The sequence below is a fragment of the Narcine bancroftii genome, chromosome 4 (genome assembly GCF_036971445.1).
Source record: "Narcine bancroftii isolate sNarBan1 chromosome 4, sNarBan1.hap1, whole genome shotgun sequence".
Classification (NCBI taxonomy): Eukaryota; Metazoa; Chordata; class Chondrichthyes; order Torpediniformes; family Narcinidae; genus Narcine; species Narcine bancroftii.
This window is the reverse complement of record NC_091472.1, coordinates 16,472,194-16,491,599: the sequence shown is the minus strand read 5'-3', so window position 1 is coordinate 16,491,599 and position 19,406 is coordinate 16,472,194. Positions and strand designations below refer to the sequence as shown.

General features: G+C 39.1%; 1 protein-coding gene across 6 annotated transcripts in view; it reads left to right on the top strand.

The window, feature by feature from the left end:
- Positions 1 to 19,406, top strand: part of LOC138760353 (probable methyltransferase TARBP1) — a 276,950-nt gene that overhangs the window by 185,517 nt on the left and 72,027 nt on the right. For all 6 annotated transcript variants that reach the window (XR_011355556.1, XM_069930829.1, XM_069930827.1 and 3 more), the window contains one exon: positions 18,713 to 18,907. Coding sequence is in view for 5 of the 6 variants with exons in the window: in XM_069930829.1 (XP_069786930.1) it covers positions 18,713 to 18,907 (195 nt within the window). In the remaining variant the exon portion in view is untranslated. The remainder of the gene's footprint in view (positions 1 to 18,712; positions 18,908 to 19,406) is intronic.

The window sequence follows — 19,406 nt, the reverse complement described above, 5'->3', positions numbered from 1 at the left end:
TCATTTTAAATGTGACTAGCTGTGAAGTTACTTGGAGAGACTGGTGGCAGGGTCTTGGAAGCTTCGTGGAGGTTGCCCAGTTTGAGTCTCACCTACAAAAGGACCAGGAGTGTTATGATCACAGCTCAGGTGGATGGACATTTCTTCAAAGGCAACGCAAGAAGAATTGGAGAGTCACTAGCAGCTAAAACTCCAGTCTTCTCATCTGTTCAACATTAATTCTTGGCATCAAATTTCAAAGGCCTATGCATCAACAATGAATTTGAAAGAGTGAACTTTCTGGATTTTGGAGTGCATACACACATAACCGACCTGCACATAGCTGGGGATAGATTTAGTGTTAAGGATAGTTTAAAAGTTGAAGAGTTAAAAATAAAATTAGTGTTTTAAAATTAAACACTGTCTGGTTTATTGCCTATTGCTGCTCGTTACGCATGGTTCATAATACGGGTTATAAAATAAATTGGGATAAAATCAAAATTATGCTGCTTACAGGTGGAGATTAAAACAGATAATGATTTACAGAAATTAAATTATCTCCCCTTGCTTAAAACTGTTGAAGATTTGAATAGGTGGATGGGTCTGGCAATAATGCTAGTTGCTAGAGTCAATTGTGTAAAAATGAATACATTTCCAAGAGTACAATATCTTTTTCAGACACTGCCCATACCATTGCCTCAGATGTTTTTTCAGGAAATAAATAAACATGTCAGAATGTTTCATCTTGTATTCAGATGTGTGTGTTCTTAGATGGATGAAGGAAAAGGTTCTTTACTTCAAAGTTGTTGTAAACAGCACCATGAGGCTGCAAGTCTCCATTACAGCTCTTGCATTCTGTGTGTCTGTCGCCTGCTGGCAGCCGTCTAATCAAACAGTAAGGCATTGCTCGTTACATTGCAATCATGATCTCCATCATTACATCTCCCTTTCTTAAAACAAAAGTAGCTTACTTTTAACTAACATGTTTTCTTTGTAGAACTGCAATTTTAACTTTAACATCAGGAACTTACATTTTCATTATTTTCATTATTTTCATTATTATCAACATTGTTAAAAAAATTTAAACTTGTTTTGTGTGTCACATTTACATAGACTAAAACTTGAAGATTTAATAAAATAGCACTACTTCATTCTATAACAGGAGTCTTTAAATTTGCTCAATGAGTCTCTTAGGAGGATTTACATGTTTTGATGATTTCCTGATTGATTGTCCTTGAATCTGAGTTGTTGCCTCAGACGATGTCTTCTCAGCTGTGTATTCTAAGTGGACATTCATTTAATGGCTTTTGGAACAATGCAACCAAGGGCTTCTGGTCAGCCTCTACACTGATTCCATGTCCTGACACAAACTTATGAAATCTTTCTCAGGCGTATGTGATGCTGAGCAGCTCCTTTTGAAACTGACCGTATCACGTCTCCACGCCTGTCATTGAACGTGATGCATACACAATGGGTTGCCAGTCATCTTTTTTTTACAGAAGAACTGCACTGAGCCCACTATGTGATACATCTGATGATATCTTGATGGGTCTTGCTGGGTCGTAAAACCTCAGAACTGGTTCCTCTGTGAGCATTTTCTTTAGTTCCCTCCATGACTTTTCATGCCCGTGATTCCACTCCCATTCAATGTTCTTTTCTGTTAGTTTTTTCAATGGAGCCATCTTTTCTGACAGGTTGGATATGTCATTACAGGACACCACAGGTGTACGTTTCCTCCCACCGTCAAAAACATAACAGTGACCGAGTCGGTCAGTCCACCAAATTCACATGTTTTGTTTCTGTTTCTCAATTCAGTCACATACTGATCAATACTTCCTTCTGTTTTCTGTATACATGTGAAAAATCAGTGCGTCTCAAATGTCATGTTACCTTTAGGTATGCAGTGTGCCTCAAACTGTTCTATTATTTTTTCCAGTATCATTTTGTCTCCTTCAGTAGCAAATGTGAAGTTGTTATACACCTCCAGGACTTCATCATCCACAACATGTAAGAAAACTGACACTTTCACTTTATCTCTTTTCTCGTCAGCTCCGACTGCCAATAAATACAATCCAAAATGCTGTTTAAATCTGTTTCAATTTTCAGCCACATTACCTGTCACCTGAAGTTTCGCTGGTGAATATAATCCTTCTATTTTTCTCTGTGTTAGCTGCTCTTCACTGATCAGTTGCTGACTTTAGATTTTAACTTTTAAAGTAATTCCTTTTAATGTTCCTTCATCCCACTTCTGACACCATGTTTCGTCTTGTATTCGTATGTGTGAGTTCTTAGATAACATATAGATGAAGGAAAAGGTTATTTACTTTAAAGATGTTGTAAACAGCACCATGAGGTATGCCATGAGGCTGCAAGTCTCCATTACAGTTCTCGCATACAGTGTGTCAGCCCCCTGCTGGCAGCCAAGTCTAAACAAACAGTAAGGCATTGCTAGTTGCATTTCAACCATAATCACTATCATTACAGGCAATAATGCTAGTTGCTAGAGTCAATTGTGTAAAAATGAATACATTTCCAAGAGTACAATATCTCTTTCAGCACTGCCCATTACCATTGCCTCACCTCAGAGGTTTTTTCAGGAACTAAATAAACATGTCATAAAGTTTCTTTGGAAAGGTGAGATGACTAGTTGCCAGAGAAAAATTAACATGGAAATATGAGCTGGGAGGTTTACAATCCCAAATTTTAAAAATTATTGTTGGGCAGCCCAAACTAAATTTCTTTCCTCCCTATTTGAGGGAGGAGATAAGTCTTCATGGGTAAAAATAGAACTGTATAAAGTGGGAGAGAAGCTAGCAGAAAATTTTATATATAAATGGGATTGAAAATTAATATCTGGTTAGAAAGAATCCCCCTTGTTAAAATATGTCATTAATATTTGGAGTAAAATAAATGACCAGATGTGAACTAAGGGGGAAATATCTCCAAAAATACCCTTGACTCAGAAGAGAATTAAACCCTGAACAATAGGTAATAAGATTTTAGCTATCTGGTCGAAAAAAGGGATCAGATTTATCAAGGATTGTTATGAGCAGGGACAACTTACGTTAATTAAACAATTAAGAAATAAGCTTGGTATTACTAATAATACAATATTCTGCTTCTTTCAGTTAAGTGCATATTTAAGGGATAAACCGGGCTCAACAATATCTCTTATCATGTGGATTCGAAAGGGAAACAAAGAAATTTACTTCAGTAATCTATTTATTACTTCAAATATGAATCTCCTCCCTTGAGAAAAAAAAAACCTAGTTAGTTTAAATATCCTACTCACTGCTGCATGTACTGTATGGTTCTCTTGTCAATCGTACCGTCTCTGAATGGATTAGCTCATAATTAGAATGATGGAGCAGACTCAATGGGCTTATTCCAATATCTTGTGATTTCTACCACTTAACTCAAAATGTAACAATTATAGTATTTCAACCACTTTATTCTATCCCTTGCTATGAATGACCATGGGCTTTTGGCAGGATCTAAGCCCACGTTCCATCTCCTCAAATGAAGTTCGTCATCAATTATTTCAGTATTTTCCAATGGACGTGAACATAAACAGGCCATACGACCACTCTCAGCAGTGATGAGTATTGCACGTTTCTTGTCTGTGTCATGCGGTTCACTTCAAAACTATATTGGGGAAGCATAGGATCTTGTATAAAACTATTGTGAATCTGGCCAGCCCCAGAGCCTTTCCTTGACTCGTCTTTTGCTGAACTGCTTCTCTAAATTTTAATATTTTTTTTATTTTCCAAGCTACACTGTCCAATATTTGTAGCAGCACATAAAAATCTTGGAGGATCCTGGTGAACCAAGCAGCATTCATGGAAGGCAAAATAAATTCATCGTTTTGGGGTGCAACCCTTCATCAGGAATAACAAGAACAGGGCAGAAGCCTAATAGAAGGGTGAGGGAAGGAGCATGGGCTGACAGGTGAAAGGTGAATTCAGACAGGGGTGAGGGTGGTTCGAAGCTGATGGAAGGAAAGAGGCAGAGGAAGATGCACAAATAAGAGGAAGGAGGGAAGGGGATGGGGAACTGTTTGCAGAATGCCTTATAATGGCATTTGGAGAAGATGCAGAACCCAAAGGGTCAAGAATTCTGAATGATGACTTCCTTCTTGTGTTTGCAAGCCAAGGTATGAGATACCTAATTACATCAGATAAAAATCCAAAATCCTAGGCAAGCTAGTTAGGCTCAAATTAGTAATCATCAGGGATTGATTCCACTTATCTCATATTGTAAAATGTTTTTGGGGTAGAAAATGAATAGAATGGGTGTTATTTTTAAGTCAAGACCATTTTATAATTTATTTAATAGTTTTGTCATTTTTTTGTACAACTCTTTGGCCGTTTACTCAATTTCTATTTTCATTTTTGAGTGAGTAAACCCATATATTTTACAGGTGGTTGAGAAATGGTTGCAGAATGTGGGTTTAGAAGGTGTTGTCTGAGAAACTTAAACTGATTAAGTTCATCTTCAGAGAATCTCACAAAGAACAAATGGACTTTGGGGTGGGGGTGTGGTAGACAATATTTATTTACAAGAGTAGCAAAATAAATGCAGATATTTGAAATCTGAAGTTGAAACAGAAAATATTGGAAAGACTCAGCAGGTCAGACAGCATCTGTGGGAAGAGAAATGGTTAGTGTTTCAGGTCCTGGACCATTCAACTGCATTAGGAAAGAGAGAAAACAAATCCATTTTGGTAGAGGAGAGTAGGAAAGGGGATGAATAGAACAAAGGGCATTTCTCTGATGGGGTGAAACCAATTGACCTAATGTGATTGTGAAATTTAGATTAGTTTAAACTAAGGGGTGGCACGGATGGTGTAACAGTTAGCGCAATGCCTTTATCGCAATTGGGACCTGGGTTTGAATTCTACACTGTCTGTAAGGAATTTGTACGTTTCCTCCCACCGTCAAAAACATAACAGTGTCAATTGGGAGTAATTGGATGACATGGGCTCGTGGGCCTAAATGGCCTGTTACCATGTTATATGTCTAAATTTGAAATTTAAATTGTTTGTGCGTTGTATTCCCAATATTTTATCATCGTTTTTTTTTTGGTTTTTTTTTAAATTTTTTATTTTTCACACCATAAATCACATTAGCCATGATATACACTATTTCTTTTTCACACATATACAGCCACCCCTCCCACCACCCCCCCTCTCATCTATTTTAGGTATACAATCTAGGTTGCATTAAGCCAGTCAGACAATGTTGTCATTCAACAAAAATACACCAGAAATTCTACTGAGTCCATTCTTTTCTTTCCTTCTCCTTCCATCAACTTAGGTAATGTTTGTCCCCGGTAGGTTTTCGCTATTGTATTTAATGTAAGGCTCCTATACTTGTTCGAATATTTCAATATTATTTCTTAACCTATATGTTATTTTTTCTAATGGAATACATTTATTCATTTAAATTTAGTAGTTTCTTCCTTTTAATTTGGTTATGTATTCCATTAATATTTAAAGTCATATAGTTCAGCGTAGCCCTTTTATATTTTGTTTATCTTCTCTTTCCGTTTTTTCATCATTACCTTTCCTCCTTTTCCATTTCTGTTTTCTTATTTTCAACTCTTTATAAGACAACATTCCTACAACATCCAAAATTTTCCTTATTCTCCTATTTCTATCTTATTTATCCCCAATCTCCCCTTCCCCTCCTGAGTTGTCCTTTATCCCTTGTCGGACAACCACATCTCCCCTCTCCATTTGGATTTGCGAATCCACTCGCAAGCGTCAACTGATTTTGCAGTGACCGCTATTTCCCCCCACCCCGCCCCCCCCAGAAAAGATTTCACTTTTCATATGTCACAAAGGTCACTCTTTTAATTCCCTCCTTATTCTCTCTATTCCATTACCTTCCTTTATTAATTCTTGTCTATACTATCTATATTTTCCTCTAAGTACAGATACATTCACGTATGCACATTGTCTCTATTCACTCTTATACCTCTTTACCCGCATACATATCAATCGTGATCATTTTTACTCTCATTACCCGTCTTCCTCCCTCAGTCTATTTTTGTAATTGTTCTGCAAATTTTCATGCTTCTTCTGGATCCGAGAATAGTCTGTTTTGTTGTCCTGGAATAAATATTTTCAATACCGCTGGATGCTTTAGTATAAATTTATACCCTTCCATAAAATCGCCTTTGCTGTATTGAACTCTTTTCTCTTCTTTAGGAGTTCAAAGCTTATATCTGGATAAATGAAGATTTTTTGCCCTTTATACTCCAGTGGTTTGTTGCCCTCTCTTACTTTTTCCATTGTCTTCTCCAGTACCTTTTCTCTTGTAGTATATCTTAGGAATTTTACTAAAATAGATCTTGGTTTTTGTTGTGGTTGTGGTTTAGAGGCCAATGCTCTTTTTCCCCTTTCTATTTCCATTTCTTGCTGTAGTTCTGGACATCCTAGGGTCTTAGGGATCCACTCTTTTATAAACTCCCTCATATTCTTGCCTTCTTCATCTTCCTTAAGGCCCACTATCTTTATGTTATTTCTTCTGTTATAATTTTCCATTGTATCTATTTTTTGAGCTAGTAGTTCTTGTGTCTCTTTAGTTTTTTTATTAGATTCCTCCAATTTCTTTTTTAAGTCTTCTACCTCCATTTCTGCTGCTACTGCCCGCTCTTCCATCTTGTCCATTTTCTTTCCCATTTCTGTTAAGGTCATCTCTATTTTATTCCTTTTCTCTTCTGTGTTGTTTATTCTTTTTCTTAAATCATTAAATTCCTGTGTTTGCCATTCTTTAAATGACTCCATGTATCCTTTAATAAGAGAAAGTATATCCTTTATCTTGCCTTTCTTTTCTTCTTCTATTTCACTGTACTCTTCCTCTTCCTCTTCTTCTTCCTCTGGGTTGGCCATCTGTTGTTTCTTTGGTGCCCTTTCCTTCTCTTCTTTCTTGTTTCTATTGTCTTCTGTGGTCTCTTCTTGCTGCAGGTGTTCTGCAGCTGTCGTTGCCGGCTGTGGAGATCGACTCCCCAGCTGGTCCCCCCTCCCGTCGGTGTGTTTTTTTTCATTCGCATCGCGCATGCGCAAGGAATCGCGCATGCGCGATTGCGCACTTTTACTCGGGTCAGCGAGCCATTTTTGTAGTCCATTATTTACCGACCTGAGGGAGCGGGTTTCTCTCTCCGCAGCGGGCCTCTTCGGACAGGTAAGGCCTTCACCTTTTTCCTCCTTTGTCTTCTCTTCCTCTCTTCTTACCGTTGCTTTCGATTTTTCTTTTTTTGTCGCCATCTTCTTTCCACCTTTATACTCACTTTTCTGTAACTTTTATTTCTGTGCCTTTGTGTTTTCCTTTGTTTATCCCGACTTTTCTGGAGAGGGCTGGAGTTCACCGTCCGGCCACTACTCCATCACGTGACTCCTCCCATTTTATCATCGTTTTTGAATGAAGATCTATTGGGACCAATGCCTGAAGAGGGCGCACAAAATCAGTGAACCGGTGCGGACTTGAAAGGCCAACATGGCCTGTTTCCGCTCCGTAAATGGTTATATGGTTATATCTTTGTACTGTTGTTCAATTTGATCTACTGCATTTCCAGCAGTCCAAACTAAATAAAATTAGAAGAGTCAAGTCAAGTTTATTGTCATCTGATTGTACAAGTACAACCCGATGAAACAGTATTCTCTGGTCCTGTGTGCAAAACACGCAGACACACAACCAGGCATAACACACATACAAACAATGCAAATTCTGTGATATAAAAACTAAACAAGTTGTAGAAAGTTATTAGTTCAACCTCTCAAAGTATTTAAAGACATTTAATTTGGTATTTGTCCGTCACTCGGCCCAAATGCCATTTTGCAAGGTATTTAAGTCTGACCATAACAATTTTGAAGGAAACAGTTAAACCTTTGCATTGAACATTTAGATGTGAGGTTGAACATGGCCGGTGTGGCATTTGAATTTACTGGCAGAACAAAAGCCCTCTGCAGAGTTTTCACCATATTTAATTATTTCATAAGCCTCTGAAGTCAAGCTTGTCAGTCATCCATGATTAAATCTGAAATGGTGACAGCCATTGCTCAGAATGCAGATGAGCAGTTGTTCACATATTCTGTAGTTTCCAATGACTACTAATGCTTTGACCATGTACACTTTAATTACCAGTAGCACAAAGTCTCTTCAATTCTTTAATTCTATATACCTATTACTACCACATCAGTTAGTCCAGCCTGCTTCCCTGAAACTTCATTTAATAATTTCGTAGCAGTGAATGATTTCCAGCTATTTCATCTCACAGAAATAGATCCAGTTTATCACATTGGTGCCCTGACTGTTCACCCTTGGTGAGACTGTGAAAGGAGCAGTTATTAGAATATTTACTGTAGGTGTTTATTCTTTGATTGCAGCTTACCATTTGTACTGAAATGGTTTTTCTATCAAAACCTGTGTGAGGTATTTTTCTAAGCTTGGTACTTAATTTTCAGAATCAAAATTTATTGCCCTGAACATGTCAGAAAATTTGTTGTTTTGTGGCATCATTATACTGTAAATATTGCTATAAATCACATTTCAAAAATAAATAAATCGTGTAAGAAAATAGAATAAAGTGAGGTTGAACCATATAACCATTTACAGCACAGAAGCAGGCCAGTTCAGCCCTTCCAGTTCATGTCGAACTATTTCTCCCACCTAGTCCCACTGGCCCGCATTCAGCCCATAACCCTCCATACCACTCCCATCCATATACCTATTCAACTTTTCCTTGGATATTAACATCGATCTTGCTTCTACCACCTTTACCGGAAGTTCATTCCACACCCCCACCACCCTCTGTGAAGAAATTCCCCCCTCATGTTTCCCCTAAATTTTTCACCTTTTACTCTTAATCCATGCCCTCTTGTTTGAATCTCCCCCACTCTCAATGGAAAAAGCCTGTCCACATTGACTCTATCTGTCCCCCTTATAATTTTGAATACCTCTATCAAATCACCCCTCAATCGTCCACACTCTGGGGAATAAAGTCCCATCTGCTCAGCCGTTCCCTGTAACTTAAACCCTGAAACCCTGGCAACATTCTCGTAAATCTCCTCTGCACTCTCTATTCTGTCTATATTCTTCCTGTAATTCAGCGACCAAAACTGCACACAGTATTCCAAATTTGGCCTCGCCAATGCCTTATACAACTTCAACATAACATCACAACTCTTGTATTCATTACTCTGATTTATGAAAGCCAACATACCAAACGCCTTCTTCACTACCCTATCTACATTTAAACTTTCAGGGAATTATGTACCATGACTTCTAAATCCCTTTGTTCCACTGCACTCCTCAATTGTCTACCATTTACCGTGTATGACCTGTTTTGATTAGTCCTACCAATATGCAGCACCACACATTTATCAGTATTAAACTCCATCTGCCATCTTCAAGCCCACTCTTCTAACTGTCCTATATCACCCTGTAAGCTTTGATAATCCTCCTCACTCTGCACAACACCACAATCTTTGTATCATCTGCAAACTTTCTAATACAATTTGCCACCCTATCACCTAGATCGTTAATATATATGACAAACAGCAGTGGACTCAGTACTGATCCTTGTGTCACTCCACTCAACACTGGCCTCCAATTTGACAAACAATTTTCCACCACTACTCTCTGGCATCTCCCATCCAACCATTGTTGAATCCATTTTACTACTTCATCATTAATCCCTAATGCTTCCACCTTCCTTACTAACCTCTTATGGGGAACCTTGTCAAAGTTCAAATAGACAACATCCACAGCCTTCCCATCGTCATCTACCTTTTTAGTAAACTCCTTGAAAAACTCAAAGATTTGTTAAACATGATCTGCCCTGTACAAAACCATGCTGACTACTTCGAATAAATCCTTGACCTTCCAAATAGTTGTATGTACCATCTTTAAGAACACTTTCCATTAGTTCACCCACCACCGATGTCAAACTTACAGGCCTATAATTACCAGGTTTACTTTTGGAGCCTTTTTAAAACAGTGGAACAACATGAGCCACCTTCCAGTCCTCCGGCACCTCCCCCGTGGTTCGTGACATTCTGTCAGAGCCCCCTCTATTTGTACACTAACCTCCCTCAGGATCCTAGGGAATATTTTGTCAGGACCCAGAGATTTATCCACCTTGATCTTTTTTTAAATATATCCTCATTAAACTTTATATTATCCATAACCTCCCTACCATATATCTTCACTTCATCTGATTCAATATTCTTTTCCTTAGTGAATACTGAAGAAAAAAAATATCATTTAAAATTTCTCCCATCTCCTCTGACTTCTCACAGAGCCTACCCCCCGATCTTCAAGGGGCTCAATTTTATCCCTTACTATTCTTTTACTTTTAATGTACCTATAGAAACCCTTTGGATTTATTTTTACTCTGCCTGCCAAAACAGCTTCCTATCTCCTTTTAGCCTTTCTAATTTCTTTCTTAAAATTTTTTTCACTCCTTCTATTCCTCAAGCGATTCACCTATTCCCTGCTGTTTATACCTGTTGTACACATCCCTCTTCCTCCAAACCAAGTTCCCAATATCTTTTGAAAGCCAAGGCTCCCTATAGTTTCTAGTCTTTCCTTTAATCCTCATGGGGACATACCGACTTTGTGCTCTCAAAATTTCTCCTTTGAATATCCTCCATTTATCTGCTACATCCTTCCCTGAAAATATCCCAACCCACACCCTCCAAATCTTTTCTCATCCCCTCGAAATTTGCTTTCTTCCAATCAAGAATCTCAACCTTTGGCCCATCTCTATTTTTTTCCATTACTAACCTAAAACTAATAATATTGTGATCACTAGACCCAAAGTGTTCCCCAACACAAACCTGTCACCTGACCTATCTCATTCCTTAATAGGAGATCCAATACTGCCCCCTCTCGAGTCGGTTCTTCTATGTACTGATTAAGAAAACTTTCCTGAACACACTTAACAAACTAACCCATTCAGATCTCTTACTGTATGGGCATCCCAGTGAATGTGCGGAAAGTTGAAATCTCCCCTAACTACCACCTTGCGTTTATCGCACATATACGTAATCTCCTTACAAATTTGCTCTTTTAATTCCCTCAGCACAAATTTACGGTCTATAATACACTCCCATTAATGCTTTTAGGCCTCTGACATTCCTCAATTCTACCCAAATAGCCTTGCTGGACGATCCCTCCAAACCATCCGGCCACAGCACTGCTGTAATATTCTCTCTAATAAGGAGTGTAACTCCTTCACCTTTTATTCCCCCCTGTTCTATCACGCCTAAAACAATGGAATCCTGGAATATTTAACTGCCAAACATGCCCTTCCTGCAACCAAGTTTCACTGATGGCCACAATATCGTATATCCATGTGTCTATCCACACCTTAAGGTCATCCTCCTTATTTACAATGGTCCTTCCATTAAAATAATGTAATGCTTGTGATTCGTAGTCCATTCAGAAATCTGATGGCAGAGGGGAAGGAGCTGTCCTTGTGCCACTGGATGCTCATTTTCAGGCTCCTGTACCTTTTTCCTGAAATGTAGGCTGGGTGAAGAGGGTCCTTGAGGATAAAGGCTACTTTCTTGAGACGCTGCCTCATGGAGTGAAGACTGATGCACATGATGGCACTGTATGAGTTCACAACTCTCTGTAGTCTTTTCCTGTCCTGTGCATTAACATCTCCATACCAAACAGTGATGCCACCAGTCAGAATGCTCTCCATGGAACATCTATAGAAATTTTCAAGAGTCTTTGGTGTGATACCAAATCTCCTTAAACTCCTCACAAAGTATTGCTGCTGGTGAGCCTTCTTCATGGTTCATTGACATACAGGCCCAGGTCAGATCCTCCGTGATGTTGACACCCAGGAATTTAAGGTTCTTGATCCTCTCCTCAATGAGGAGTGGTTCATGTTCTCTTGATTTTCTTCTGAAGTCCACAGTGAGGTCCTTGGTTTTGCTGATATTGAGTACAAGGTTGTTATTGTGACACTACTCAATGAGCTGATCTATCTCCCTCCTGTATGCTTCCTCATTGCCGTCTGGGATTCTGCTGATGACCGTGGAGGCAATGACAAATTTGAATTTTGCCTACCCACACAGTCATGGGTGTAGAGTGAGTAGAACAGTGGGCTAAGCACGCATCCTTGAAGTGCACCTGTGTTGATCATCAATGAGGAGGAGACATTGTTTCCAATTCATACTGACTGTGGTCTTCCGATGAGAAAGTCAAGGATTCATTTGCAGAGAGGGGTGCAGAGGCCCAGGGTGTGGAGGTTGTTGACCAGCACCGAGGGAATGATGATGTTGAAAGCTGAGCTATAGTTGATGGAGAGTAGCTGGATGTATGTGCCATTGTTTTCTAGGTGATCCAGAGTTAAGTGGAGAGCCATTGATACAGCATCTACTGTGGAGCAATTTTGAAGGAAGGTAGGCGAATCGCAGTGGGTCAAGATCTTTACTTGGGTACGAGTTAATTCTGGCCATGACCAACTTCTGAAAACAAATCATCAGAGAAGATGTGAGGGCTACAGGGTGATAGTCATTGGGGCAACTCCCTTTGCTCTTCTTTGGCCCAGAGATGATTGTTGCCCTTTTGAAGCAGGTCGGAATCTCTAACTCCAGCAGCTGTTTGGTTGGCACAGATTTTCAGTACCATGTCAAGTACCCATCAGGGCCTGACGCCTTGTGAAGGTTCACCCTCTCGAATGATGAGGTTCACCCTCTCGAATGGTGCTGGCCTCAGATATCGCAAGGGCCATCCGCTTCCGCAAGGATTCTTGTAGGCGCAATTGAATTCTCCTTCTCAAAGCATAAAAGGTGTTCAGCTCATCGGGCAGTGAAGCAGCACTGCCGTTTATGGTGTTCAGTCTCACTTTGAATTGCCTCTGCCGCTGAGAAAACCTTCCACAGCTCATTCCTGGACTTTCTGTAGTGATCTGGATCAGCGGCCTTAAATACCCTCAATCTCATTCTCAGCAGGCCGTGAATCTCCAAGGCTTCTGACTTTCAATCAGTTTCTAATTTTTGTATCATCTCCTTCACCTTGATGCAATTGCTTTTAAAAATAAACCAACGTGTAATAAGTTTGATATGTTGTGAATAGACTACATCCATTTCCTGATGAAAATAAGCAAGTCCTTCAGAGTGACAAGTGAGATACACTGAAACATAATTGATTGCTATGAACTTCTGGGAAAACTATCTTAAATTACTGGCGGAAGAGCTGAGATATCCTGGGCTTTACAAAGACTTAGTTCCATTAGGAGGCAAGCTAAATAGAACAGAGAATGTATCCTATATGTATTTCTTGAGTACTCACTTCAGGGTGTTTGAGAGGGGAAAATATACATGTTCCTGACATACACCACAAACGTTTTTGCATAATTTCTACTATTATTTGTATAAAGGTGGTGGATCTACCTATGGTAGCCGTGCCACTCTTTTAGTTCCATCTTATTCTATTTTCACTGAAATTTGGACACATACTGTTCCATTCTCACCTGAAGTTCCAGTACTTCACACAAGCAGTTGCTGAATGGCCATAATAGCCAGTAAACTTTACCTGATGTTTGATAATCATTAATGATCATAATTAAAAACTCTTGCATCGATACGAACAGGTTAAAGTGGGGACAAGGAGTTAACTTTCTTGTGCCCATGACTCTGTTCCCTCAAATGTCTTGGGTATAAAAAATTTCTGTCTGAATATTAGAATGGGCTTGGATTTAATACATTTATTTTTCACCTTTATTAAATTATTTTTTTATCCTTAAAATTTGAATACATATCTTTGTGCTTCTTTTGAGTTTCATCTTTATCTCCCTGTTGTAGTTCATTGGATTGCTGCATTTTTAAGATGACTTTGCAAATTCTAATTTTGCTTTTCATGGTTCAGTGCTCAGCTTACTTAACTTGTTAACTTCTAATTCCTTTAGATGTCCTCATTTTGAGCTGGAGCATTCAGTTTGCAAAATACAGACTAAAATGTTCATCAAAAGTTTGGGAACCAAATAATGTGAATTGCAAATTGGCTTCAAAATAGGTTCAAATCTCAAAAATAGAAACCTGGACTTTGAGCTTAATACAGCAGTGCATTGTTCTGACAGAGCAGCCATGCCCGTTACTCTCTGCAGGCAACACACTTGGATAATTTTCACTAAAATTCCAAAGGTAAATAAATGTCTATCAAATTTTTAGAGTCAGTTTGAGATTAGCCCAATGTCTTAAAATTGGTAGAAGAGTATAAAAAGGATTCTAGTCTTAAAGTAAATGGTTTGCGTTGAATTTGTTTGTGTAGAGCGTTTTAGGAGAAATTTCCCTCTAGATTAAAGGGTAACACAGAAAAAATATATTCAATGTTTCTTGTGTTGTTTGCCATCTAATCTGGAACAATGCAAAACTAATTCCACGTGATGGCTGTCTACATTCCTTCACTTTGCTGAATTCCAAAATCCAGTTCTTAGTTCGCTTATGATACTTTATTTATCTTTCAAGAACCACCTCAATCTACCAGGATACAGTATTGTGATTCTGTTTCTCTTAATCTATCCCCTTGCTTTCCTCGAGAGTTGTAAATTGAATATTCTTGGTTGACGTTAAATTTTTAGGATTAAATTGTTCCTTTATTATGGCAGACGGGCAAAGAATCTGTTAATGCACGTTCCTGAAATCAAATAAAGCCTCCTGTTAGTAAATACTCAAAAGTGCTGGAGAAACCTTAGCAGGTTTTGCAGCATCCAAAGGAGGCAAGGACATTTTGGTCCTTATCCTTGAGCAAAAAGTGGGCAGGCGCCTGAATAAAAAGGAAGGGGGATGAGGGAAGAAGGAGCTGGGGAGGAGCACTGGGCAACAGCTCGCCAATGATACTTTATTTATCTTTCAAGTGGACATGGGTTGGAGGGCAGGAGAGAAAAGCTGAGAACTGATCAGGGGAGGAGAGGAGAGGAGCTCTGTGGAAGAAAGAGAGAGGGACAAGGGGAGGGCAGCTGGAGGAATAGAGATGTAGAGATGGGAAATGAGAAAGGTGAGAGGTTGGGACCAATGGAAACTGGAGAAGTTGATATCAATGCCCTCTGGTCCGAGGGTGCCCAGATGGACTATGAGGTGCTGTTCTTCCAATTTGGTCCTATTAGTATTTCTTTTCAGCTGTTCCTTTGTGCACAACCCTGGCTCTGTATTTTGTCCCATCAAATGCATCACGTTTTTTTCCACCACATTTCTAAACATGGATTTTGAACATCAAGCATGTATCTACTGTTTCCCTTTAACTTCAACCTCCTTCATTGTGGGTGACATTGGCAAGGCTGGTATCTGCTGCCCACTCCAGTCTAATTGTAAAGGAGTTGTGTATTGTTTTCGGTGTAACCATCTTGTCTGTAGGGAAATTTCTCCTACAATGCAATGCACAGACAAATTCAATGCAAACTATTTAGTTTAAGACTCTAGATTCCTTTTAATATTCTTCCCCAATTTTAAGACATTGGCCAATCCCAACTGACTCTAAACATTTGATAGACATTTATTTGCCTTTTGAATTTTAGTGCATATTATAGAAGTGTGTTGCCCACATAAAGTAATGGGCAAGGCAGCCTGTCAGAACAGTGCGTGACTGTATTAAGTCCATGTTTCTATTTTGATATTTGAACCTGTTTTGAAGCCAATTTGCAATTCACGTTATTTGATGAACATTTCAGCCTGTATTTAGTGTACTGATTGTTCCAGCTCAGCATTTGCAAGGCATCTGTTGCCCACTCCTTAATTATAAAGGAAGTTGTGTTGAGCCATTGCTTTTGTAGCTCTATCCTGTGTTTCAGGGTTTCCTTGGTATAATTTGGAGGGAAAATTAAAATGATGGCATCATCGTGTGACTTCCATCCTGCATGATAGAAGCCAGACGTTTGGCAGGATCTGTGGAAAAGGTACAGGCATGTTGGTGCCTTCAACCACCTTTCTGCTATCACTGCATTGTGCCGACTTTGGAGGTGGTGTTTCAACCAATTAACTGTTGGCAAATGCTGTGTTGTGGTAGTAAGCAAGACTTCTATTGTATCTGTACATTGTGTGTACATACAGTAACCTCCATTATGTTTGGGACAAAGGCACTTTTTTTCCTTTACTTTCCCCTGAGCTCCACAGTTTTCAATATTTAATCAAACAATTCACATGTAATTAAAATCCACATTCCAGATTTTATTCAGGGATATTTGTATACATTTTGGTTTGACCATGTAGAAATTATAGCACGTTTTTATACATAATCCCTTCATTTTAGGGCACCATAATTTTGGGACTTATGGCTTCACACATGTTTTGGCCATTTGTATGAGAATGCCAGATATGTAACTTGTGGCTGAGGTCTGTTAGAAGAATGAAAGCGCAAGTTCAGTCCAGTTTTAACCATTTTACACATAAAGGTGGACAAGTATAATATCTGGCCAGTGAGCCAAATTGAGATGTATTTGAGACCTAATTAATTGTGGGACATGACTAAGACTGATGAGTGTTCTTCTTCCCTAAGAATTTTGTTTAGCGTCATTTACTTACATCAGGGTTTCCCAACCGGGGGTGCTCGCACCCCGAGGGGGTGTGAGGTAGCATTCCAGGGGGTGCGAGATAACATTTCAGTTTTTTAAATAAATCCATACTCCTTCAATTTGGATAATATGTCGGATGATGAAGAGCTGAAGGAAGATCTTATGGAATTGCGCACAAATCGTGTTCTTGAAATGCAGTTTGAAAGCCAAACTTTGGAACAATATTGGTGTTCGGCCATGGACATGTTTCGAAGACTTTGTGAAAAAGCACTAACTGTGCTCATCCCATTCGTGACAACATACTTTTGCGAGTCTGGATTTAGAGGCCTTTTGTCAATCGAGACAAAATCTAGAAAGCGCTTGGGTGCCCAGGCAGACACGCGGACTGCTATCAGCCACAAAGTGCCACGTTTTGAAAAACTCTTAAGCAATAAACAGGAACAAAAGAGTCATTAAATTTAAATTGGCTTATGAACATTTGAACATTAGTTCTTTAATTTTTTTAAGAAATTTCATGCATGGATGGAAATTTAATTTTTTTGTAGGGTTTATGCAACTTTTAATTTGTTGTAATTTTTTTTCTTTTACAGATGTTTCATTTTTGTTTATATATTATTAAAAATTGATTATACAAATTTGTTTTTGGTCACCTTCACCTTTATTCTTAAATAAATTATTACTTTAAGGGGTGCGAAAACATATTAAAATTTTTTAGGGGTGCGGGGCATAAAAAAGGTTGGGAACCACTAACTTACATACTGGTCCTCCCTAGGTTACGGATGCCCAACCTATGACCTCGCGTACATATGAATGTACATTTGAGAAACTGGTTGGACGGACAGAGGTGAATTTGCCGGAAGCTGCAGGCATTTTCTGTTTTATGGAAATGGGCCATTTCCTTATGCTCTCTCTCTCTCTCTCCTTTCCCCAAGCCACAATAATCATGGTGCGTCCAGCTGAACAGACCTGGAAGTGCTGGGCAGACTCGCTAAATCACTAAGGCCAGCTGGTGGCCTGCTACCTATCCCCCCCACATACTGATGAACAGTTCTCAGGAACTGAATCCTGTTGTAACCTGAGGACGACTTGTACTGGGATGCACACGGAAATGACTGACATCAAATGATGTCACACTGATAAACCATTTGACCAACATAGCCCTAGTCTTGCATATTCTGGTTATTTCCATGACCCTCTTTTCATCAATCCCCAGCCTAACTCAAACAATGGGAAGGTCTTCATGACAATAAAAATGCTTCTCTGCTCTTAACTGTGTTACCTGTCCAAACTGTTGCCTGTTCCATACCCGTCTCAGTTAATGCGTTACCGGCCCAAACCATTGCCTGTTCCATCACTGTCTCAACTAACGCATTACCGGCCCAAACCTTTGCCTGTTCCATCACTGTCTCAGTTACCCTGTAACTTGCCCAACCCGTTGCCTCTTCCATTCCTGTTTCAGATAACGCATTACCTTCCCAACCATATTAACCACGTTACCTGTCCAAACTGCATTCAGCCTGTGTCTTTCTTTCTAGACCTCCAATAAATGGAAATAGCTTGTGTCCATCTGTCTCCTATCAAATCACCTCAACACCTCCCCTTTTCATTTTATTTTAGTTTTTCTTCATACTTGGTCCCATCGACGCTTATATTGTCTTTAAGAAATTAGGAGGGGTGGAGAATTCAGCCAATCATATTTAAAAACTGTATTCTTAGAAGTAATGCCATATGTTTCCGCTCCGTAAATGGTTATATGGTTATGGTTATGGTTATATTCTGCGTGGATAATTGGAACATGTAACCTAGCTGATTCTCGCCTCGGGGAATATTGCAAGTCACTGGAACACAACAGCAAAGCTTGGGTAGTTAATTTTGTAGGCACACTGCTCAATCAAGTACTCATAATGTCTCATGACCTTGGAAGGAGTGCCAAAATTGAGAAAGTGTGATTTAAAATATAATCTAACTATTCAGCGTGAATATCTGCAGCAATGGATGGAAGGGCAGCTAATCCTCAAAGGTTAGAAAACATTTCCGGTGTATTTTCATCTTCTTCTTAACTTTGGTTGAATTCTCTAGGACTTCGAGCAAATTATTCTACTTTTGCTGGGTAAATCTTCATAGCGATTACAAAACTCATCTTTTCAGTGTAGTACAGATATTGTGACAATATACAAATTGAATGTTGGTTGGAAATGTTTTACAGGTTATGGCCTGGCTGATGTGGACCAAGGTGCTGAATGGATGGATGTACAAAAGAAGATAATGCCTTGTAAAAATAGCATTCCAAACCAAGACCTGGAGCTGCTCCATCAGGAGAGAGAGACCATGTTTGGCAGGTCATCCAATAATAGCCTGATTGTAGTGGCATCACTCATTGATAAGTCAACTAACCTGGGAGGTAATACTTCAAGTGTTGCAAGATATTTTTGTGTTCTGTTTCAGCATGGGTTCCATTCTCCTGTGACTTTAGGTTGCATTTGTACCTTCACTGTATTCATTGGTATGAAGATGAAATGGAAATAAGAAAGGAAGGTGTAAAATATTTTACAAAAGGACAATTTATATAACCATATAACAATTAGAGCATCGAAGGAGGCCAACTTGGCTCTTCTGGTCCATCCCAAACACTTTCTCCCAGTGGTTGGCTTTTTTGATGTTCTGTTTGAAACTTCATATCTTGAACCTTGTGCCTCCTGAACACTTTAATAATGATGTCAGAACATAGAAATTAAAAATACATCTCGGGATTTAGTTAAGTAAAGATGCATTCTTTTGCTAGAGTGTTTTAAACATACACTTAAAGAGCAAATATGTGGGTAATCCCTCCTTAAGGTTCAAAGCACGAGATTCAAGTAGGTTAGACAAAGCTCGCCTGTTTTGAGTTTGATTTTTTTTCC